The 26,551-nt window shown below is 38.3% G+C and overlaps 1 protein-coding gene across 1 annotated transcript in view; it reads right to left on the bottom strand.

Moving 5' to 3' along the window:
- The window catches only part of LOC131075710 (glutamyl-tRNA(Gln) amidotransferase subunit C, chloroplastic/mitochondrial), a 110,385-nt gene that overhangs the window by 54,805 nt on the left and 29,029 nt on the right, over positions 1–26,551 (bottom strand). Inside the window, exon 2 of the mRNA XM_058012581.2 lies at positions 14,311–14,351. Within this exon, the coding sequence (XP_057868564.2) occupies positions 14,311–14,351 (41 nt within the window). The remainder of the gene's footprint in view (positions 1–14,310; positions 14,352–26,551) is intronic.

Raw genomic sequence — 26,551 nt, forward strand, 5'->3', positions numbered from 1 at the left:
TTCCTTTGTTTTTCCAAGCACTAGCCACAACATGCATTGTGGATAGCTGGACGTGTAGAAAAGAGCAGAGACGATCGTTTAAGGGCCATTCCATTAGGACATGAGGTTGCTGACAATGGTTACTGTTCATAAGGAAGGAAACGTGAATATCCAAGGCATATCAAATGCATTGTAATGTTGTTTATGGGAGGTAAGATACATGGTCAACAAACTTGAGGGTTGGCCTGAAGAGTGGTATATTCCCTTTTGGTGCAGCCTTTGCATTTTATTTACTGTCCATCCAGTGCACAAACCTTCACTCCAAAGTATTATTGCTGTCTACAAGGTCAGAATTTGTTAAGTTTCATAACTCTGAAAGTCTCTACAAAATGCCTCTTCCTTTTGCTTTTGTAATCTACAATATTGTGATAGCTTCCAAACTAGAATATATTAATTTGTGGGTCAAACATTGTCATTATTTCTTGTGTGAATGACTTGTGTCTTTGAAAAAAGAATCATTGCAAACTGAAACATTCAAACCTGCAAGCTTAACCTATCATGTGAACGATTTGATAAATTAGCCACTGAGAGGGAAAGAAAATTGACAAAAAAACAGTGTGGAATTTTACACTGGTGTCAGAGCTGTGCATCCTGCCAGCCTGATTGAATTGTGGTGAAAAATTCAGTGACTGAAAACTTTTAATGAGTCTGAAAGAAAGGGATTTGATCATCTACAGGAATAGAAGAGAAAGAGCAAGAAATTTCTTTCAGTTCAGAGTAAGAAGAAGAAAACATGGGTGATAGACATGATAGACATGAACAACCTGATCCTAGTCTTTTAGGCTATGCTCAAGTAGAACCACTCCTAGGCCCCTAATGCCTGAGTTTTTGGAGGCTCAACTTAGAGAATAAGGAGGACAGAAAGGAGGTGCTGAAGGATGGGGTGATTATTGTAATTTCCCCTTACCTAAATTTGATTACAATTTCACTCCTTCCTATGAATTTTGTTGATGATATTTTGTCAAACAGTTTGAATACTTTGAGATAGCAAGTCTTCTCATTTGCAATAGTATTTTCACGTTTGTATTTTCAAGTCTGAGTATGTTTACACATACTGGCTGCTTGTATTTTGATACAATGCATATCATAAATCATGTTAAGCATGTATGAATGAATTGTAGAGACTTACCAAAACCAAAATCACTCAATCTGAACTAATCATCAATGATGTCAGAAACTCATTTGACTGTAATTATCATTGCAATCAGCAAATGCATGGAATTTTCTGAATATTCAAGAACAGCATATTACAAACTGCACTTTGTTCTTTGATAATAAATTTCACCAATACTGGAATAATGACTTTGTTCACACTCGCACCAACCAGAAGAATTTCAAGATGCTGAAGCCATTTACTCCAAATAAATGTCGTAGATGATATAAATCTCCTCCTGTCATGTGAAAGAGATTTGCAAGCATAAAATATGGCAACCCGAGATGCAAGAATACACACACGAAAGGCAAATAATATGATGCAATGATTGCCAATATTGGCCACAACATTCCCAAGAATCACCACACATGAATTGGAATCCTTATGCCTTTGGAATGGCACACTAAAGTCACCCAAAATCAAATGATGATGATAGACTGAATATTCATGGCAAGCAACAGAGACAACTCTTCAACACTTTCCCATGCCAAAGCAAATGACGAATCTGTTGTTATTGATCTTCACACATTGTCTTCAATGCTAGGGAATGGTTTTATACTGACTTTGGTCAGACTCTGAGTCCCAATGCTTGGTCTGGCTGCTAAATCACTTCACTAGTAATTAACTGGCATCGTTCTTTACTGTAAAATTCCCTCTTCCGTCCATCAAGTTCCCATCTTCTCCAGAATCATCCTCCAATCCCACTATAATGAGTTTGAATCCCAACTGATTCAGAAAAAGGAATCACTTGGAGGCAAGAACTCAATCTCAGTCATTCCCATGCCAAAATATTCCCGATCATATGAAATATTTATTCAACAATAAACTCACTCTATAAAGTCAAACTATATTAAATTTGGTGCTCACAACCTTAATGATTAATCTTTATTTCCAAAAAAAAAAGATATTCATGGCAATATCATTTGAAAATAAAAGATTTCAGATGCCAAACTTTAGAAGAGTGGGCTATTTAAAAATAGAGACCCACGTTAAAAATATTAAAATATTACGCCCAACTCCTAAAGTGGACTATTCAAATGAAAGCAACTTCAATATTATTATGTTGGAAATAAGCAATTAGGTGACTCTGTCCAGAAGCTCAAATATTGATATTATTTTCAAAAAAATAATCACCTAGTCTCCATGATAAACTTTCCAGGCACGAGATCCATTTTATTATTTGAATCAAACACATTCAATTGCTCTGATAATTATTTTCCATCCATCAAGCATTCATCCTGAAAATACCAGTAAGATAACCCTTAATTCTGGACATAATGAAATACCTCTGTACTTTCCTGATGTGTGAAATGGGTCCTCCTGGGAAACTTTACCAACTCTAATATAATTACATTACTTCCAATTGAAGAATCCGAATGATCCTTCCAAACCATCTAGAGCAGATCTTTCACTGCTAAAAATGGATTCTCAGACTTTCGTCTTGAGTCTACAAACTTGAGAAAATTCCCAAATATAATATTAATCATTCCATACCTCCAAATCAATCCCAAGGTTTCCATTTATAAAATTATTTGGCAGTTCCCGCACGGTTACCTAGATTAATTGACATTAATTAATCTTCCTCTCATAAAGTCGCTTTATTAATTATTAATATTAGCCTTATTTCTTTTAGATAATAATCATAATTAATTATTATTTAATTCCCCTTTTTGGTAATATTTTAACCTTGCGAGTTAAATAATATTTTATTTCTTAACAATTATAAATGGGACATTACAATTATTTACAGGAATATGAATCCTTGGATGATGAGTTTCATGCATCCTGTCCTTGGCAAATTTTTGTGGCATCAAATACAGATACAGACCTGGAGGGGAAGAGGACAAGGAAATAATAGAGATTTGTAGTGCAGGGCTGACAAGTTGACTATCCCTTGTTTTGATGGCTCGAGTGTATTGCACATGCATGGGTGCAAAAGTTAGACACTTATTTCTAGCTTAACCCCATGGCAAGTGCAAATAAGAAATATGATCGCTAGATAACTATTAACCGACTCCTTTGTATCATGAAATAACAAAGTCATATATGTCTTGTTTGAAGAGGCTGACCTCTTATGGATAAACGCCTCTCTTCTTGGGGCCGAACAAGGAATAACAAATGAAAAGTTGCATCCCTTGAAAATTTAGAGTCGTGACTCCATGGGAAGATACATATAGGAGGGCAGTTCATTTGATCAAAGGAGGAGATCAGATAATTTTCATTGTCTAGGCTATGATTTGTATTAACCCTGGGCAGGGCATGATAGTGTGTGAAAGGTTGTTGATCTAAACCTGGCATATCACTGCTCTATCATAATGTACCCTCCAAGATGGCACGATACACTGCTCTGATAGCACTGTAATATTGCAGTCCTATTTGTGCTTTGATTTTTTTTGTTTTTGGCATGTGTTTTGATTGTTTTTGCAATGTTTTCAAATGACAAATATAGTGCAGATAAATAGAAAATATGTCAACAACTTTTCAATTCAGAAAATAGACAATACACAAAAATTACAGAACTGAAAATTCCAAAATTTATTTCTGATCTGTAAATACAATTTTCTACAAGAATAAGAGCAACCCAGTTCCAAGATATTCATAACAATCTATTTTTACAATACCCAGAAAATGCAGCAAAGAAAACTAGCATTGAAATTGGCAAATTGGTACTAGGAAACTTGAACGCCAACCTTCATTGTCTACCCCAAAGGCCACATTGAGCATAGGAAAGGAGTTGCAGACCCAAAATGCCCACAAACGGAAAAACACAGCTCCTCAAAACCCTAGATGCCCAACAAGGAAGTGTACGGCCAACTTATGGAGGTGTATGGCCAGCATAGAAGTGTTAAGGCAAGCAAAAAAAAAAAAAAATCAGCTCTAAACTTCCTCCTCAATCTCACAATCTGCAACTAATAATATCCTCTCCAGAATCTGCAGCTATGAACTGATTTAATGCATTAACTAATTCACCATGAAGCTCCAATGTGTTTCCTAAGTGAAAACACCAATAAATTCTCCAAATTATACCTTTCAATAATGTGCAGAATGTCGCCTGCAAGGGTTTCCATCCTCGCAAACCAAAGAAAAGCAATCTCCTCCGAAAGAAATAGCAACACCAATTTCAAACTTAGCATTACAAATGAGCTTCACAAAATCCCCTTTATATCTCTCCAGGCAAATTCGACCCCTTTCACTTTTGCCTTTTATTTAATAAAAGTCACTTTCTTTTTAATATCCCAATGTAGCATTAAATAATAAAGGCCCATCCATTCAAATAAATCACCTTTTATTTTATAGCTCACCTTTACAATCACTTCTTTAAATAAGTTAAAATAACAATAAAGTTAAATCAAAGATTTAACTTTATTAATTTAAACTTATCGTTATTTAATTAAAAACCATCAGACTAAATAGAACACTAAGATAATAATCATAACTCAATCCACCGACAACACTAAAAATAGAAACCCTACAATTCGGCTCAATCAGTGCTCGAAACTTACTAAAAATGGAAGTATTGGAAAACTAACCCAAATTCACTCCAGAAAAGGGCATTGTGCTCATACTAACAGAAGAAGCTCAATTATACATCAAATACTGCCTAACTGCTGGACAAACTGCCTCCTAAGTTCCATTCTCAACACATCAGCCTATGGGAACCAAACTGAATAGGCTAACAAGTCACCAACTCGGCTCATTATAAAGGGAACATTATAGGCAAGTAGCCCTTAATGGGTGATTTTGTTAACTACATTGACAATCGCAGCTAAACGCTACAAGGCACCTCCTCAAAAAGACTTAAGTATGAAGTTTTGCACGGATGCGACTAAAGGGCAAATTTAGTTGTGGACGAACAAAAGAAGCAATGCAGTATGGCTGCACTATTCTTTTAAATTGGTGGATGGATGGAAAGAACTGCACCCTTATCAAGGTTTTGGTAGCTTCAAATAGTGAGATAATTTTTTGACAAAATAAAAAATGCATAGAGAATGCCCCTAATAAAGTATTAATTTCAATATTGTAGGAAGTTGCCTTAGAGGTGGGCACAAAGAATGTAATGCAAATCATACCTGACAATGCAACAACATATGGGCTAGCTCAAAGATTGCTCCACGAGAGGCATCAGTCACTGTTTTGGACCCCTTGCACAACACATTGCCTTAACCTTCATTTGGAGGACATAGGCAAAATTGATTGGGTGAGACCAATTGTAGAAGATGCAAGAAGCATAACACAATTTATTTATAATCACCCTTAGGTTCTTAGTTTGATGAGAAATCACACCAAAGGGAGATAGCTAGTGCGATCGAGTGTCACAAGGTTTTTTAAGATCTTCCTAATGTTGCAAACATCATATCCTAGGGCATTCAAGTAGGTCTCCATCCTGTTGACGTGTATTTTGTACACAATCATACACAGAATAAAATACCCAAAGGTACCTTATCCTCTCTTGAATAAAATCTCTAACTGCTGAAGATATCGCAAGATAGATCAGTTAGGGTGACTTCAATGTTCTTGTATGTAGGGTCTCTACGTGTGGATAAGCTCTCTGTGGTACGATGTGATTTGCTGGAATCACAAGGGGACTTACATTTGATGATTGAACTTCTGATTTGCCTTTGAATATTGCTGGAACACAGGATCTTACTGCCTTAGATTTGAAAAATGGAAAAAAGATGAGGGCGAAGAGAGGATCTAATCCTAATACTAAGAATGTAGGAGCAATGATTGATCTTTGATGAAACTCTAACTAGGTCTTGTTTTGACATCGCAGGACCATCTCCACAAGGCTAGTGCGATATTCGAAGAAAAGCTTTATGATGTTCAAATCATCACTTGCCGGCATAGACACCATCAGGTTGATGCATATCGATGAAGAAGCGACAATTGAAGTTAAGCTTAAGCTGAACGATTCCAGTTGACTACGCAAGGCAAGTCTGCAATCAACAAACTGCTAGTAGTATGGATATACGAATTTCACCATCAATCAAGCACATTTCTTCCATTCATCTAATAACATGAAATCAAATACGAGAAGTATAAAGACCATGCAAATTGTCGAATCAACCCATAAGTTTCGCCATTTCTTCAATGAAGTTACAAGTCTTTTACAACAACATCTTGGCAACAATCTTTGCCTTCTCTCTCTACTCTACTCTAATTGCTATTCTATCAACTATATTCTAACTCTTCCAACTATCTTCTAACTATTTCTAATTATTTTCTTACTATATAATTGCCTTTACAAAATGAAATGTCAGGGCTTATATAGTGCCCTCAATACAATTCAATGGCTTAGATCGATTTGAGATCAATGGCCAAGATTCAACAATGAAAACCCTAATTAGGGTTTGTTACAACCATTACATAACATTTAATGCTTGACCAATCATAAAATTGTATTGCTTGGACACATGTCCTCTCTAGAAAATTCCACCAATGGATAGCCGAGGTAGGTACACCGGAGTTTGTGCCACCTTCCATGAGTTAGGTACATTGAATCTGGACGTGCTGAGGTGGACCACACTGACTGGAGAAGTGATGACTAGGATGCCACCTCGTCCGACACTTGTAACTTGGTAAATATTCAACTTGATGTTGTTGAGCAGTTAGCCTTAATTAATTCTTCTGGAACTACCTGCTTCTTCAACGAACCCTTTGCTCTGACTTCTTGTGTCCTTGATTTGCAGGATGATGATGTACCTCGCCTTGGAACGCTGGATTGGAAGAGGTCGCCCTTGATGATGCTGGATCGAAGAAGGTCGTCCTTGTCGATGCTAGGCTGGAGGAGACCGTCCTTGATTTGGCTTGATCGTCCTTGATGAGAACCTGCCGACTTGTAGATCCTCCGGGCTTGGGAGTCGCCATCTTGATACCTACACAACATTTCGAAATTAGTAACATGTTTTGCAACGTGGAAATATAGGCTAGAAAGAGGATTTAAGTTTTAAATTAGGAAACCTCATGATAAATCTTTGAATTATCATTTCCTAAATTTAACTAAGCCACTTGAGATTGAAAATTGAAAATTCAAAATTGAGACTAGGAGAATCTCGCCATACCTCCACTTGGAAATTAACTCTAAGAAAAGATGCAAAATTAAGCAAGTTTGCTAGGCAAAATGTGGATCGAAGTCTTCAAAATGTGCTTCTTCTATCAACTTCACCACTTCTAGCCTTCAACGTCTTGAGGAAAATTCGCTCCTTCTTTAGGCCAGATTTCGCACCTTTTTGTTCTTCTCCAAATCGCACTTGGACAAATGATTGAATGATGGATTAATATGCTCAACACACCCCTCCTATATAGGCGCTCATCTTGATAATTGCCCCTAGGCCGACTTGGAAAATAGGCCCAAAAAACAAATAAAATTTAATAAAAGAGGGGGCCGACTTTGCAAAATAATACCCCAAGCGCCCCAATTTTATTTTTTAAATTAATAATAATTAATTTTAAATGCCTTTATAATTGAAATTTCGATTTTTTAAAGGCATGAATTAATTATTAAATGTTTTGCGCACTTATCAAATGTCAATTTAATTTCAAAAATATTTCAAAGTTTTATCGAAATTGGCATTTAATGTGTCATAGATGATATTGGCGCCTAGGCATGGCAAGATAATGGACATCAACAAGATCGCTCTGGTCCCTGGGAGAGGGACAAGAGCGCCCTTGCACTTTAGCCTTGCAATTCTTGTTTTTCACGTTCAACACTTCATCCTGGACGTCCAAAATGGCATTTTACTTGAAATCTTGAGTTTGATCTATTCAATTTTGTGGATGAGTGCCTCTTAAGGTCAATATCGCCCTGGTCCCTTGATGAGGGACAGGAGCGATTTTGCATTTATAAGCTCACTTGTGTTTTGCTAGCTTCGAAAATTATCTTCAACAGATCGATTGCGTCTTCCTTCACCCACCTCAAACGCGAAACTTGCCTTCCTTTTGCCAAAATCTTGTCTTGAGGGAAAATCGCTCTGGTCCCTTGGAGAGGGACAGGAGCGCCCTGGCCTTTATGAGCTCATTTATGCCTTGTTAACTTTCAAAACTATCTTCAATGGGTTGATTACGTCCTCCTTCATGCCTTTGATGTCTCAATTTGTCCAAACAAGGTCAGGAATGAGTCCACTAAGCCTTTTCGCTCTGGACCCTTGGTGAGGGACAGGAGCGATTCGCCTTGGACCCTTGAAGAGGGACATGAGCGCTTTTCGCTCTGGACCCTCAGTGAAGGTCAGGAGCGAAATTTGACTTTTCGAACTCTCTATCAGGACAATTTTAATGGAATATAACATTAAGTATAAGAAAGAAGAAACACTTATACTTCAAGTTATATTCCATATATACTTTCAGGATGTTTGAGAGTGGTTTCAGGCCTCCAGGAGTTATATTGCAAAATCTAGTTTTTGGAGGTTTTTCAGTTTCCAGACTTAGTCAAATTCAGGATCAGGACATTCCAGACTTAGCCAAATTTCAGGATCAGGACATCAAACCTAGCCCAAATTTCAGGACATTCCAGACTTAGCCAAATTTCAGGATCAAGACATCACTCAAGCCGGACTTGCTTATCCATGTGATCACCTGGGCGACACTCAAAATGCAAAGGCTAGCTAACAAAACCCTAAAAGACCTAAAAAAAAAAAACCCCTAAAAAGCAAAAAAAAACATGGGTCCCCATTTGCAATGGGGCGATGTGTGAAAACGTCACAACACATCCTTATGCTCCAAAAGGCATAATTTGTCCCATCAAATGATGGTTCCTTGTTTGATAAGAATCGATGTACCTCTTGCCTAGCCATCAGAGCTCTTATAGATTTACCTTCAGGGGATTAAACTATATCCAAAGGAACCTGCTCTGTTACAAATTGAAGAATACACGATTATATTGAGAAGGGGTGTGAATCAGTATATCTACAAACTTTTAATTTTCAAAACTTTATTAGATGCACAGCAATACTTCAAAGCATAATCAACCACAAATGCAAGATCTAGCAAGTAGAAACACAAAAGAACATACGATTTACATGCAAACCCGTGCGGAGACACTAATCCCCTCTAGAAGATTTTGTAGACACCAATCCACTGGAGACCCCAATCCCCACAACTGAGCACCAACTCAGTAAGAGACAACAATCTCTTTGGAAATGAGGCACCAACTCAGTAAGAGACAACAATCTCTTTGGAAATGAGGCACCAACCTCCAAAAGAATGAAAGGATGACTGTTTGACCTTCTTCTCCAATCAGATCTGAAACCCTTCACAATTCTTCTCAAGAATTTCTACTCATATGTCTGCAACTATTCGCCCTCAAGGTCTTCATAAAATGACCTTCAAATCTGTAATAGATAGTCTTAAATCTGCAACAACTCACCCTTGAAGTCTGCATTAAAATCATCCTCATATCTGCAATAATTCACCCTTGAAGATCTGCACTAAGTCTGCTACAATTCGTCCTTTAGGTCTGCAAAAATTCGCCTTCAAGACTGCTCTTAAAGTCACTTTACCAACGGTTGCACCTCTTCTTTCTAGGTTGGCCAAGGCAGTTTGCATTTACTTTTTATTTTATTTTTTAATCATGCTGCCCAAAGTGGTTGCACGAGCCAAGTAGATCGTGTTGAGACATGGACCAGCTAGGACTCGAACCTAGGACCTTCCATATGCTGCTGGAGTGCTCTACCACTGAGCTACTGGCCCCTCTTGGACCAGTCCATCGTTGGTCCGGGTGTGGCTTATTTCCAACACCAACACCCCCCCCTTAAGCCACACCTCTTGTGTGCTTGGGGCTCCTAGCCTGTACCTGGCTCTGATACCATGTTGAGACATGGACCAGCTAGGACTCGAACATAGGACCTTCCATATGCTGCTGGAGTGCTCTACCACTGAGCTACTGGCCCCTCTTGGACCAGTCCATCGTTGGTCCGGGTGTGGCTTATTTCCAACACCAACAGATCGGGCCAATGGAAATAAAATATTTATTTTGAAATTGAATTCCCCAAAGTGGAGGTCAGCCAAGAATAGAGTATTAAATTAGATCTTGTCTAGGGCTCCAAAAATGGGAGGTCAGCCAGAATTATAAGTTTGTCTTGGATACCAACATGGAGGAGGTTGGCCATCATAAATAAACAATTTATTTAAACAATTTAAATTCTGATTTTCTATAGTTCTGATTTTCTACAGTTTTGATTCTTTACAGTTCTGATTTTCTACAGCAGACATTCGACATCAATGACGATGATTTCTAACAAGACAATCCTTGGAAGGAACTATCCATGGATTTTGTACTTTGATTGTCAAGTATGTAGAAAGGTAATGACTATGTCTTTGTAGTGGTGGACAATTTTTCTAAATGGTGTATTTCATTCCTTGTCAAAAGTCGAATGATGCCTCCAAGTTAGCAGATTTATTCTTCAAGGAGAGTGCAATTGCATGGGTTGTTACAAAGCATTACATCTAATAAAGATATGAAGTTCCTAAGCCATTTTGGTGTTCCTTTTAGAGAAAACTGAGCACAAAACTCATTTATAGTTTTGCATACCATTCACAAATGGATGGATAGATGAAGGTCATCAATCGAACTCTTGGGAATCTACTCAAATGTCTAGTAGTAGAGAAGCCTACACAATGGGACTCTATGTTGGTGCAGGTAGAATTTTTGTACAATAAATCAGTGAACAAATTGTCACAAAAGACACCAACCCAAGTGGTGTATTAGACATCCCTGCGAGGCATCATAGCCTTGTTGAAGGTGAAAAGCAGCAAGCAAATTAGCACAAAAGAGAGCAACAAAAAGTACAAGTTGCATGCAACTGATTGGCAGAGGGAGAAGACTTAGAGGATAAGTTAGTAATGTTGCATTTGAGAAAGGAATCATTCTATAGGGGAACGTAAAATAGGCTAAAGCCCAAGAAGATCAGTCCATGCTACATCATGCACAAATTTTCTGAGGTATATGAGATCAAGCTATTGGAAGGGTTGGATATCTCACTAATGTGTAATGTATATGACCAACATTCCTACCATGTGCCTTATTAGAGGTTGCACCACTAGTAGAAGCGCCTAATTGGGAAATGAGAGACTAACAAAGCAATGAAAAGTAATTACGCAAATCTTGAACGCATGCATTGGCAAGAAGACCCAACAAAGCAAGTACAAAGAATTTTTTAAGGAATCATGCAAATTTATTGTTTTTATGTTCGATTTCCATTGTTCTTCCTTGTGTACTTCCATTTGACCCACATTCAACTATTGCATGAAGATTCCACCAACCCTCTGATCACATACATTTGCTTACATGATGTTAGTGAAGTTGCCAAGTGATGAAATTGGTGAAAAATTGTGCGCCTCCCTATTGTACAAGCTCCTTTCTCTTGGCATGCTCTCGCATTAGATTATCATTAAACACCCACAAGTGGATATAGATGTATTTTCTCACATTCTTCAACTCTTCCACCATGGTTTTCACCCATCCAAGTTTGCCTATATCTTCAAGAAGAAGATCAACACAACAGGCAGCATAAGAGCTCAAAATACATTAGGATGCCTCTCCTCAAGAAGTCTCCACACCCACTTGTATTACCACCTCGTCCAACATATTACATAGGGTCTCAACGTTTTTCACTTCGTTACAGACATCAACCAACTTCAATAACAAGAAAGTGACTATCTAAAGCCACTAGGAACTTGATTAATATATAGCTCATGCCATCCATCTAGCAATTACACAAAATATTGCAGCCCTTTTTATGCCAAATTCTCTTTTGTCCTTTGATTATGAACTCGGTGTATTTCACATCACCAAACAAGGGCACACTCAAATCATATTGGTGTGGTTCCTTGAACCCTTTTCTCACTAAGATCAATGCATTGACCAATGAATCCCAACATGAGCTCGTCACAACATTGACCTCTATGTTACTAATGATGCTTCTCCTAGTTCCACATAATACCTTTGAGTGAAAGTTGTGCACTAGGAGTATTATGAGGAACAGAGAACCCTTTGAATGTGACAACACCCTAATAGAATTATCTATAGTGGATGAGCCCCATATCTACAAGCCAAGGCAAGAGCGCATTACATCATCTCTGACTGTGAAGGAGAATATCACAAATGTTTGCCTCAGTCATCCTCTTATTTTCTAATTTCTTCTCCTCATACGAAGCAAGAAGAGCCTCCGTCTCTCATGTAATTTCAGGTTCCATGAAATCACACATCCCAGCCAAGGATCCCAGCAAGGTGATATTTGTTGTGATCGATGCCTTTTTCACCAGCTAACAAAAAGTGCACACCACCATTGGTGTACAATACCTCCAAGTCAAGTCCCTGGCCTTCCCACTACTTTGGTTATTTATAAATGCCATGTCTCTATCAGTAAATTGAAGCTCTAGCAAGAAGGGAAAAACAAAATGCTTTAAACATTGTAAACCTTTGCTCTTAAATAAGGAAAAAAAGGAAAAATAAAAATAAAAATGAAATAATAAGACCCTATAAATGCTAGAATGTGATAAGAATGAAACGGAGAAAACAAAAATGACAATCATAAAAGAAAAACAAGAATTCCATACCTTTCAAATGTGGTTAATAAATCAGCCAAATCAGTCAATGACCACATAGAATCAATCAAAAAGACCTGAAAAAATCTAAAACTCTTGTCGAAGTGTTGAAGGCACAAAAGTGCAAAGGACAAAATAACCAAAAAGAAAGATTTATTCCTTTTTAGTTTTTGCTGTGGACTGTCTTTATGTGTGGCCGGGAAAGTTTTAGGCTCATACTCACCAAAACTCATGTTTTCGGGAAAGTACTAGCCTGAAAATTTGTGGCACGTTTCTTAGTGACTCACTGGGCTCTTTCCACTCACGAATAATCCCAAGTCAGAGAGTGACTTGTCAATTTATTAAACTTTGCATGTAACCATTTAAAAGAATCAGTAAATTGGTTATTCATTTAGCACTAAATTACGTTCGTAGAATTAGCATTTTTTCTGAAAAAGGATTTCCCTGTTTACCTTTTCTGCATTATAAAGTCTCTTTATAATAATGTATAACTTTTGGTATTGTATCATACATGTGAGATTGCCAACTGGCTACAATATGTATAGACTACATACCATTACATGATACTCCATCCAAGTTGCTCACTTCACAATACAGAATAAACTGATTTACAAATTTAAGATAGTTCCATGCTTGTATTAGGATCAATGAAAACACTGCTATTTAGTTTCTGGAATTAGATCTAGAGAACCAAACAATTCATATGCCATGATTTTAATTTATCCATACCATTGGCTAAGATGTGTATGGCTGCTTATGTAATGCTCATTTTTAGATTGATGTTTCACTAACACTTTCTAGCACTTTCTATATATTGAAGATACAACTTGAGTTCTCACTTAAACAACTATATTTAATTGGAGTTTGCTCAATCAGTGTTAGTAGATGATGGGTTTAACTTCATATGTCTTCACTCACCTGTTTGTTGAACTAACAATTTATCCTTATTTAGTGGACGCTTTTAACAAACATTTATGTTATCTTACTCTATTTCAATAGGTATTTTATAGATCATTACTCAAAGATATCAAATTTCCACAGTTCATGATGTATTATGCTTGAAGTTTCTGGATTCAACTGTGTATCTTTTGTTAGCATCAAAATATACACAGTTGAATCCAGAAACTTCAAGCATAAGATCATTACTCAGTTCACTTCAACACAAAAACCCATTCTGCAGGAAACATAAGAAATATGACAATGAAAAAATTAATTATTACCTATATTTCAGGGGCAGGTGCTTAAGGGCAGTTTATGAATATCTGAGAATAAATGTAGATTAAAAACATTGTGCCAGACAAATTGAGCTTCCAAGCTAGAGTAAATTGCATGCATTGGCCTCTACTAGATGTTATCACCTGGCCTTGTCCAGAATTCTATCTTTAAGTGAAGAGACCCACACAATAGCAATTCTTTTATATAAACTTATCAATCATGAATTGTGAATTGGAATGTGCATTTCTATTTAGAGAGTTCAACGTAACAAGTTTCATACTTGTAAAGGAATGAGACTACAAAATACAGGAGGCCATAAAGAAGGGAAACGGAAAGAGAAATGTACTGCTTTTGCATAATACCAGTCAATAACCTGTCCGATCTTGGGACCAAATTCTTCAACCTGGAAGAGTGTGACAGAAATGTTGGTAAAAAAAACATTTAGAAATATACCAAAGCAAGAGTGCTTCATACAACATGAACTACCTTTGTTTACTCAGAGTGCAGCTAATAATACACATTTGAGTATTTAATTTGCAAATAATCACACGCAACTGCTTATGTGCAACTAATAACTTGACATTACTAACTTAAAAAGCGTTCAGTAACTCAATTTAAATTAGAAGCGCTCAAAATCATTTTAGAATTCAGAAATGTTAAGGAAATACATGTATTTTATATCTTAATATTGGAAATCCCTTGTAAGCTTTCTATTCTCATATGAAAAACCTTAGAAGTATTATTTCCAATAATTGAGCATATTTCACAATTTCCGGTCCAAATTTCATAATTAACTGCTATTTTCAATTATTGTTATTTAGAATTTAACCAGATTGTCCTTTGAAAGCTTTTATGCCATTCAAAGATGTTATGTCCAATCCAATATCATTCCTTGATTCTGCTGCTTAAAAAACTTTAAAAAGCATTCATATGGTCCCCAAAACTGTCCTCTAATATACACCAAGGAATTCTACATGGTGGGGTTCTCAAGTTTCATCTTTGATATGGATGGCAAACTCATATTGCAAGTTTTTCTTTTGCATACATGAAGTTATTTTAGGAGGACCAATAAAAAGATACCACTAGAATCTTCAACTCCATAATCCATGGCAATTGTGTAGGCCTCACCACATCCCTAATGCAATCATAGACCTTAAACAGAAATCAGTGAACAAAATGGCACGCATTCTAAGATTTAGCCAGTTGCATGCTTTGCAGTGATAACGAACAACTGAAATACCCCTTATTGTATCTAAAATAAATAGCATTGGAGAGTTCAATAACAATATAAATTGAGAATCAGAAGTAACTGTGCTCGTTTAGCAGTAGTTACAGAATGGATTAGCTTGTAGAAAACAATGTCTACATGCCAGACATGACAGGAGCTATCAAAAGTCCAAAGCATATGCTGTTCACTCTCTTCACAAGTTCCAAGAACTTCAGAATTCAAATAATCTAAAAGTGATAGATACCATACCATTCCTTGTTATATATATTTCTCTCATCCATATGCAACATCTAAAGGCATTTTTGAGATTCAGTTCAACATACTTCAAAGATGAAGCTCCATAGTTAAGTTCCAAAGTTAGGTGCACACATCTTAAAGGAATGCTTTACTGGGCGACCCCCTCATGAACTAGTTTTGATGCATAGCTCTTGAACACAGTTTGTATCATCAAAATTGGATCATAAGGCTAATGTGGATTCAATTCAACTATGCCATTGATTGCAAAATGGATTTTAGTAATATTGTAAAGAAGCTTCATAGATTCCTCTGTACTGGAGGTTGCAGTTCCTTTTCTAGAACTTGTGATTGCAGAATTTTGCCTCTTTCGAGTTCAAATCATTATCCTATTTAGCACTCACATAGAGAGGAACATAAATAAGATGGATGTACTTTTAAATTTGAGAACATGTAGATGAGAGATATGGATTTTCTTCCCAATATAGAAAGATTGTGAGCAATTGAATATCAAAGAGGTACAAAAATGTATTCCATTAGTCACAAATCTCAAATGCATTAAGGAAAAATTAGAATCCTAGAGTAAAGTTCATTTCAAAAATATCTTTTAAGGAAAAAAAATTGATAAAACAGGAGTTGAATTATCTCAATAAAGATGTTTCTGAAAAGGGCATGGACAATGATAGTTATTTTAAAGAAAAATAGTTGATGAGGAATTATTCAAAGTTGTTGGCTAGGAAGAAACCTTTTGACAGCAGAATTCTAGGGAGGTGTTGTTACAAGATGGAGACAGGAACTCTAAATTCTTCCATAACTCCACCAAGGTTAGAAGGACGTATAATTGGATTAGAAGAATTAAGAATCAAAGGATGAAAAGAGAACAAAAGAGGAAGCTATTGTCTATTTTCAAAGGTTTAAATTAAATGGAAGGATCAGATTTGCGTAATCAAAATTTGATTTTAAAAGCCATTAAAAAACTTACCAGTAAAGAGCAAAATATGGGCCTTAGTAGTCCTTTCACTAAGCAAGAGACAAAGACAGCAGTTATGTAACTCCATCTTGATAAAGCTCCTCGAATGAATAGATTTTTTACAATGTTTTTTCATAAATGTTGGCATGTCGTGGGAAAAGATATTTGGGCCACACTGGAAGAATCTCGAAAGAAAGGAACTCTATTGATAGACATTAATAACACTTCCATAGCCCTGATCCTTGAAAAAGAATTTTCTCTATGCTCTGACGACTTTAAGCTGATATATTTGTGTAACAATATTAATGAGATTAAAGCCACAGTCAATAGATTGAAACTCCTCCCCCATATAATAGCAGAAGAGCAAAGTGGCTTTGTTCCTGAAAGATTAAGTTTGGATGGGATTACTATGGCTAAAGAAATAATGTATTTGATACAATCTGCCACAAACAGCAACATGATTCTGAAGCTTAATGTCAAAAACGCCTACAATAGGGTGGATCTGAGATTTTTGTCTAAGGTGAAGGAAGCTTTTGGTTTTAACAAACAATAGTTTGATTGGATTTTCAATCTAATTGCTAAACCAAGATTTCCAATTCTTATAAATGGTAGTACTTAGGGTTTCTTTGAAGTGCCTCAGCATCAAGAGGATCCCCTCTCCTCTTTTTTATTTACCATAATGGTTGAAGCCTTAGGAAGATTTTCTCATAAGGGCGTTGAGAAAGGGCTTTGGAAAGGGATTATGGTGAAAGAATGCTCCACCTATCACTCACCAGTAATTTGTTGATGATACAATGTATTTAGGGTGTTGAAAAAGATGAAGGAAAAAATCATGAAGAACACTCTTAATCTTTATTGTAAGGTTTCAAGTCAAATTGTCAACTCTATCAAATCTAAATTTACTCCTCCATGACGAGAAAAAGGCAAATGGAGATTTTAATTAGAAATATTAGATTTCAAAGAAGGTTTGATATCTAATAAGTATATGGGTTTCCCACTTTTCAAAGGTAGATTTTCAACTCAACTTTGGGATCCACTTTTGGATCTATGCTCTAAGAGGATAACTTATTGGAAAGGAAAATGGCTCTCATGAAATGGTAGGATCATTTCCACCATCCCTGTTTTTTTTATGTCTTGCTTGAAGTTGCCTACGGCAATCAAACAAAAATTGAATCAAAAGTTGAGAAACTTCTTTTGGCAAGGACTGTAGAAGTTGATGATCAACCACAGGAGCCAAGATTCATCTGCAAGCAAAACACCTATCACACAAAAGAGATCAAGCAAAGATTGTATGCTCTATAACAACTAGAAAATTTTGTATTATTGCACAAATAATGATTCGAGATACAATTACAATGAATGAACGAATCCTTATAAAAGGATAAATGAAACTCTAGATGCAACCCTAATGCTAAAATTAAGAGAATTAAAGCAATGCAAAGTAAGAGCTAAATTAAGCCCAACTACAGCTATAAAAGCAATCTCTAGATAATAAAAAAGTACCTAAGTTTAGCTTAAGTGAAAAAGTAATTAAAGGACCTAATTTATAAAATAATTCGACAAAAGTACTAACTACTCCAACACCCCCCTTAAGATTAACTTAGGGATAAGCTAAAGATCTAATGATGAATGCAGAATGCATGCATGAATGAATCCTTGTAATGTCCCCCATTGGGATATTCCTATATTTTACCCAAGCACCTTGTAAATGCATAGGTCTGCTATTTATATCAATCTGATTTGCTGCCTAAACTCATATATGTGTGTATGAGAATCCTTTCTATTCTATCAAGTCTGATTTTCTGGTTATTGATTCAATGTTTCCTCTTCTTTTCCTTCAATGCTTGCTTGATTATTGTTTGCATATTTGCCTTTGTGTTCTGATCTCTTTGATAAATGTTCACATATCATTCTTCCAGATTTTCTTATAATTCTAATTTAGGTCTGCTCCTAAATCTGATTTTAATGCTTCAGATGTTTTGTTCTATTCCATGGATCCTTCTCAAATGAAAACTTCTCCCCTTTATATCCTCCAATGTGAGGGAGAGTCACACCTTCATAATGGTCACAACCTTTCACAATTACCACCCTTCAAAAGAGTCACAACCCTTCATCATTGCTGCCCTTTTGAAAGAGTCACTTCCTTATCTTCTTCCCATAAATGCTTCCTTAATTCCTTTGCTCCCTTCTTTCTTCCTTCATCCCTTTTCTCCCCAAATGATGTTCTCTTCTTTCCCTTTTATATCTCATGTTTGAGGGAGTCACAACTTTTCATTTCATGCCTTTTGACCATTTATTAAACTTAACTAAATTTTATTTTATTCTTTTATATTTTAATTTATTATTATTATTTACTAATAAATCATATTTCAACAAAGGGGCATTACAGTCCACCCTTCCCAAAATTGCTTGTCCTCAAGCAATCAAGGTTTCTAAGAACTGAATAAATCAACCCTTGTAAATTGGTATTTCTTCTTTAATTTGGTTGACCCAATGCTTGCACCATACTATGGATACCTCTTTGTGTTAAAGCATGGGTGATCTGTAATGTCCCCTTCTCACTGATGTTCTTTCAGAGGTCCATTAGCCTATTCCTGAGACCCGTAGGCTAGGTGGAATGAGTAATCAGGGTCTAGCATCGATGAAACGAGGACTTACTATTTTTAGTAAGTCAGGGGATGATCGTTCTGGTGCCATTGTCCGACCGAACACTCCTTGCTTTGCCTCTGGACGCGATGATCATATTTTTCTGAGCATTAATTCTTGACTTACTATTTTTAGTAAGTGGTTGGGTGGCACATTTCTATTTTTGGCAGTAGTCAGGGGTTTGAATTCTGTAGCAGTTTGTGGTCGTCTGGGTTCAGTTTCATCTTGGAGGTGATAATAATCAATGCGGGAGATATTTGCAACATAATTAAATATTATTTCCTTTCCTAAGGTTAATATTTAATTAATCTATTTATTGGCTACTGGTTTATTAAATTTGGGATTAATGCCTGTTTAATCCTAAGTTTGGGCGAAATTCAATTATTTTATGGGATGTGAAATGTTTTTTAAAAAGGGATATTATTTCACTTTACATCGCCATTTTGTGCCTAAGTGTCCAACGTGGGTCCTCCCCTCTCTTGGGCGTGACTTTTGACTTAGGGAGTTGGGCGCTACTCTTGGGTCCACATGAAAGTGGAATGAAATTCAAATGCAAGCGTGGAATTTGGAGGGATGTCATTTGGATTTGAAGAATGAAGTTATAAATATGAGGCTTGGGTTCCCATTTGCACCATCTTGAAAATCTGTAATGTTATGCTGCCGAATTGGCGATAGAACTTGAGGCTTCGGAGTGCGTCTCCCTAGTGCTACCCGGTTTCGTACTTGAAATACAGTACCTAGCTGTGCCTTGTATTCTCCTATCGCTTTCAGAGCTTTGCCATAGACATCTTGGTGTTGCAACGATTCTGGACTTGCTGGTTTTGCCTGTGGCTGAAACACATTTTTGCTCACATCTCTCTGCTGGAGCGTCTGATAGTTATGGGTATTATTCCTATCTTCCTTCCCAGCACTAGCAAATAAGTTTGTAAGTTTTTAGCACATTTGTTTGAGTATTGATTTAATTATGCAAAATCGAAATTCCTAGTCTAGGCGTGGGTTTTTTGGGTTGCATTGGGATGCGTGCAAAATAAAAAGAGGGTTGTTTGGGGTGTGGCTGTGATTGGTTGTCATTGTATTGGATGTATGGTGGGATTGGGCTTGATTTGAATCAATTCGGGTAAAAATTGAGTGAGTTATGAGTATTTTCATGTTTTCATGGGCTGTTGGAACTGTACTTTCAGCCTGCAGAGCACTGTAACAGAAAATTACAGTATTGTGTAGAAATCTGCAGTTAATCTTCTCATCTCATCTCCATATTGTAAGGATTGTTTCAGTAGTTCTGAGCATCCCATTCTATCTGCATTATTTTGTAATTCCCACTGCATAAGTGGAAGAGGCTGGCTTGCCGCCTTCTCAGTTTTGTAATTCAGTTTTCTTTGATAAATAGTCCTCCCGTTGAAATATGCGGTAGAGTGATGTTTTAATGTAATGTCCTCCCGCTGAATAAGTGGTCAAGTGATAAAGTTCAATGTTTTGGTCCTCCCGCTGAAATATGCGGTATAGTGATTGTTAATGTAATGTCCTCCCGCTGAAATACGCGGTAGAGTGATTGAACTTCTATTTCTTGTAATCTTTCCCTTGGTCGGTTTACCGCCAAGAAGTTTAGTTTCTATCCTGCTGGATAAGCAGAAGGGGATGGCTTGCCGCCCATGCAGTTGTAATGTTCAGTTTGTTTATTGATGCTGACGATCCCCGGAACACCGTATGCTCTCACCCTCCCAGTCTGGGCTCTCGGTGAACAAAAGGTGGAAGGGTTCCCTTTAGTTGTTTTGCTTCTTACTCTAACCTTAACGGGTAATTGTTGTGGATGAATTGCTATTGGCCTGAAAAAACAAAAAAAAAATTAGTGGGATATTACAGTGGTATCAGAGCTGGTTTTCCTGCCAGCCTGTGAGAGTCAGTGGGTTCAGAAGTCTCCATGAGTGACAAAGACGTCAGACACTATAACAGAGAACAGAAGAGACAGCAGTTTCAGGTTCCTATAGTGCCCGAAGAGGACACATTTTTAGAAGTACTGAGAAACAGAGGGAAGAATTTAGATACCTCAGATTCAGTGGATTCAATGGCAGATAAGACTACAGAGACAAATGAGGCACCCGACAAGAAGGTAGAGAGGCAATTCAATGCCATGATGGACATGATGTCATTACTGCTGTCAAAGCTCAACCAGAACGTTGTTGGGACCCCTAATCAGCCCAACAATGGACCGGAAGCCAGCACTTCTAACATTCCTGTAAGCAATGGAAATGGGAGCAATAACGGGCGTAACAATGGAGGTTCAGCTCCAAGGCCTTTACAACCTGTCTTTTTGCCCAAAGAAGTACAACAAGCTGAAACAGAGATACCCACAGTTGATGAGATAAGAAATAGCTACATGGAGTATGCTTCCCTTCCTGGTGAGATCCGAGATATCCTAACTTTAGATCAATTCATGAATCAGAAAATGAAAAGAGGACGGAGGAATGACTACAAGTCTGCTGCCCCAAGAGATTTCCAGCAAGCTATTGGAAGAGTGACCTTAGCACACTTTGATGGGAGCGCTAAGGGTACTGCTAGAGCGTGGGTACAGAAGTTGGACAATTACTTGTCCTTGAGACCGATGCCGGAGGAGGATGCCATCAAGTTTGCTACCTTGCACTTGGATGGAGTGGCCCACGAATGGTGGTACCATGGGTTGGTCACCCTTGGTCACAACTTAGTCACCACCTACGCTGATTTCACCAACAAGCTAATTGAGAGATTTGACACCAGGGATCCAGAGGTGAAGTTTAGAGAACTTGCACAACTGAGGCAGCAAGGTTCCTTGGACACTTACGTGACTGAATTCCAAAACCTGTCAGTCATGGTGAGTAGCATCTCAGAGAAGCGACTGGTTGTCCTTTTCACTGAAGGACTTGAAGAAACATTGAGAGGATGGGTCAAAGCTTTTGACCCGCCCACACTGGCAGAAGCTATAAAAAAATCCTGAAGTATGGAGTTGGCTGCCCCTAAGAGTAAAATTCAGTCCAAGCCTTTCCCTTTCAGAAAGGATAAAAAGAAGTTCACTAATCAGACCAAGAGGTTCCCTCCGCGAATGGATGATGGGCTCCATCAAGAGCTCCGGAGAAAGAATCTATGCTATTCTTGCAGAGAACCGTGGGTTCCCGGGCATAGGTGCCATGGAAAGGGGAATTTACATCAAATGGAAGGCTATTCTGGAGATGGATCAGATTCTGAAATTTCAGAACAGCAGACTGAAGTTGAGGACAGCGAGTATGAAGAGGCTCTTGAAGGGCCCGAATTTGGGTCAGAAGATAGAGGAGTGGTTGCTCAACTCTCAAGCATCCACAAGAATGAGTCTTTCAGAGTTCGGGGTGTGATTGGAGAGCATCGTGTCATAGCTCTCATTGACACGGGTGCAACACACAACTTCATTGATGAAAGAATTGTTGCAAAAAAGGGACTAGTGGCAGAGGAAGTTGAGGGCTTCAAAGTCATGGTAGCAGATGGCTCCACTATATCCTGTAATAGAATGATTTCCAACATGTCTCTGAAGTTGGGAAATCATGAAATCAGAGATGATTTCTTTGTGGTAAGCATTGGAGGGACTGATGATGCAGTCCTCGGGATTCAATGGTTGAGATCTCTTGGTGAGATCACACTAAACCTACAAACCATGGAGCTGAAATTCATGTCTGAAGGGAAAAAGGTAGTTTTGAGAGGAATGTCGCATGGGGGACTTAAGGTTGTATCCTTGAAAAGAATGGAGAGGCTGATCCGCCATAATCAGGTGGAGTGGGCAGCGGAGTGTTTGATAATGCCTTCCAATCCATTGGTGGATAAGGGCAATTATTCCTCAGACATTTCAGCAATGGTCAAAGATAAGAGCAATATTGTAGTGATACCTTCAGAACCACAACAAGAGCACAGAAAGTATCCTGAAGACATTCAAGCTTTGATAACTAAGAGAAGCAAGGTGTTCGAAAAGCCACCTCCTGGTAGACCTCCTGAAAGAGGTGTTGAACACATTATTGAGCTTGAGGAAGGAGCTAAGCCAATCATGACTACTCCTTACCGATACCCCAAAAAGCAGAAAGATGAGATCGAGAAAGCAATTCAGGAATTGCTTGACATGGGTTACATCCGGCCTAGCAAAAGTCCCTTTGCTTCGGCTGTTGTTCTGGTGAGAAAGAAGGATGGGACCATGCGCATGTGTGTGGATTATAGATCGATGAATCAGAAGACCATCAAGAATCGGTATCCTATTCCGAGGATTGATGAGCTCATTGATGAGCTACATGGGGTAGTGTTCTTTTCCAAAATTGACCTCAGATCGGGGTACCATCAGATTAGGATGAGAGCTTCAGATGTGGAGAAGACTGCTTTCAGGTGCCACTTTGGGCACTTTGAGTTCTTAGTCATGCCCTTTGGGTTGACGAATGCTCCTGCTACATTCCAGTCATGCATGAACAGGATCTTCCACGAACAGTTGAGGAAGTTTGTGTTGATATTTTTTGATGACATCCTGATTTTCAGCAGATCATGGAAAGAGCATCTTCAGCAATTGGATGAAGTGTTGGGCATACTAGAATCTGAATCCCTGTTTGCCAAAGAATCCAAGTGTGAATTTGGGATGGAAGAGTTGCTCTACCTGGGTCACATCATCAGTGCAGGTGGTGTGAAGGTAGACCCTGAAAAGATTAGGGCTATCATCGATTGGCCTACTCCAGAAAACATAACACATCTGAGAGGATTTTTGGGATTGTGTGGATTCTATCGGAGATTTGTAAAGGGATATTCTCAGTTGGCTGCCCCCCTTACAGATCTTACCAAGAAAGGGGCCTTTGAGTGGTCCGAGAAGGCACAGACAACATTTGAGCAGTTTAAGAGGATCATGAGCTCCTGCCCAGTTTTAGCATTGCCCGATTTTACCAGGCCATTTGAACTACAATGTGATGCGTCTGGAGAAGGTGTTGGTGCGGTCCTCATGCAGGATAAGCACCCTATAGTTTTTGAGAGCAGAAAGTTGAGAGGTCCTGAGAGACTATACTCCATTTATGACAAGGAAATGCTTGCCATAATGCATGCACTTGCAAAATTCAGACAATATTTGGTGGGAAGTAAGTTCATTGTCAAGACTGACCACAACAGTCTTAAGCACTTCATGCACCAGAAGGATTTGAATGAGAGACAGCAGAAATGGGTGAGTAAGCTACAAGCTTACGACTTCGATATTGAGTATGTAAAGGGGAAAAACAATGTGGTAGCAGATGCCTTATCACGGAGGCCCCATTTGAGCTCACTCTACGAGCTTACTGCTGGTTGGAAAGAGTTATTGCTTGCTGATTATGCCAAAAATCAGTTTGCAATCAGTCTTGTAGAGGGTACTTTTCATGATGAAAGGTACAAATTGGTTGAAGGATTGATACTGTACAAGGGAAGAATCTTCATAGTACCTGAATCTAAGTTAAAAGAGAAGATTTTGCAGACCTTCCATGACATTCCCCTTGCTGGTCACCAAGGTTATTTCAAAACATACAGGCAGATCCGAGAGAGATTCTCTTGGAAGGGGCTTAAAAATGATGTTTTGAAGTACATTAAAGAGTGTCATACATGTCAGAAGAACAAGGATGAGCACACTCTACCTGCTAGTTTGTTACAACCCTTGCCTATTCCCAGTCAAAAATGGGAAAGTATTTCCATTGATTTCATCACGGGGTTGCCTCGGGCTCAAGGAAAAGATAGTATTTATGTAGTGGTGGACAGACTTACAAAGTTTGCTCATTTCTTCGCCATTACCAGCTCTTTTACAGCAGCACAAGTTGCTCAAGTGTTCTTCCGAGAGGTATTCAGACTGCATGGTTTACCGAAGAACATTGTGAGTGATAGGGACAGCAAGTTCCTAAGTGCCTTTTGGCAGGAAATTTTCAGATTGTGTGGTACTGTGCTCACTCCAAGCACCAGTTATCACCCCCAAACTGATGGACAGACCGAGATAGTAAATAAGTGGGTGGAAGGTTATCTCAGAAACTATGTCTCGGAACAGCAGAATACTTGGGTGAGGTGGCTTCACCTAGGGGAGTATTGTTACAATTCTTCCTATCACATGTCCATCCGGATGTCACCATTCATGGCACTATATGATTATGAAGCTCCTAGCTTCGCAGACTTGGTATTTGGTGATAGCAGAACCCCTCAGGCGAAAGATATGATACAGCAAAGTCAGGATATTCTGAGAATCTTGAGGGACAATCTACAATATGCACAGAATCAGCAGAAGTTGTATGCTAATCAGCAGCGTATTGAGCGCACCTTTGAGGTGGGCGACATGGTTTATTTGAGGCTCCAGCCTTACAGGCAATCTACTCTCAAGAAGAGTGGGGTTGAGAAATTGAAACCTCGATTCTATGGGCCTTTCAGAGTCAGTAGAAGGGTTGGAGAAGTGGCTTATGAGTTGGAATTACCGGCAAGCAGCAGGATCCATAATGTGTTTCATGTGTCTCGCCTTAAGAAGGCTTTGGGACATAATGTAGTTGCTTCAGCTGAGCTACCTCCACTTGATGAGGAGGGAGAGTTGGTTTTGGTTCCAGAAGCTGTCCTTGAATTCACGGAGCGAACTTTGAGGAGAAGAGTGATCAGGGAATACTTGATCAAATGGAAGAATCTACCAGCAGAGGATGCTACGTGGGAGAATGAGGAGATTCTATTGCATCCAGCCTTACAGTTGCTTGAGGACAAGCAATTTTGGGGAGGGCGGACTGTAATGTCCCCTTCTCACTGATGTTCTTTCAGAGGTCCATTAGCCTATTCCTGAGACCCGTAGGCTAGGTGGAATGAGTAATCAGGGTCTAGCATCGATGAAACGAGGACTTACTATTTTTAGTAAGTCAGGGGATGATCGTTCTGGTGCCATTGTCCGACCGAACACTCCTTGCTTTGCCTCTGGACGCGATGATCATATTTTTCTGAGCATTAATTCTTGACTTACTATTTTTAGTAAGTGGCTGGGTGGCACATTTCTATTTTTGGCAGTAGTCAGGGGTTTGAATTCTGCAGCAGTTTGTGGTCGTCTGGGTTCAGTTTCATCTTGGAGGTGATAATAATCAGTGCGGGAGATATTTGCAACATAATTAAATATTATTTCCTTTCCTAAGGTTAATATTTAATTAATCTATTTATTGGCTACTAGTTTATTAAATTTGGGATTAATGACTGTTTAATCCTAAGTTTGGGCAAAATTCAATTATTTTATGGGATGTGAAATGTTTTTTAAAAAGGGATATTATTTCACTTTACATCGCCATTTTGTGCCTAAGTGTCCAACGTGGGTCCTCCCCTCTCTTGGGCGTGACTTTTGATTTAGGGAGTTGGGCGCTACTCTTGGGTCCACATGAAAGTGGAATGAAATTCAAATGCAAGCGTGGAATTTGGAGGGATGTCATTTGGATTTGAAGAATGAAGTTATAAATATGAGGCTTGGGTTCCCATTTGCACCATCTTGAAAATCTGTAATGTTATGCTGCCGAATTGGCGATAGAACTTGAGG

Source organism: Cryptomeria japonica, chromosome 9 (genome assembly GCF_030272615.1).
Source record: "Cryptomeria japonica chromosome 9, Sugi_1.0, whole genome shotgun sequence".
NCBI lineage: Eukaryota > Viridiplantae > Streptophyta > Pinopsida > Cupressales > Cupressaceae > Cryptomeria > Cryptomeria japonica.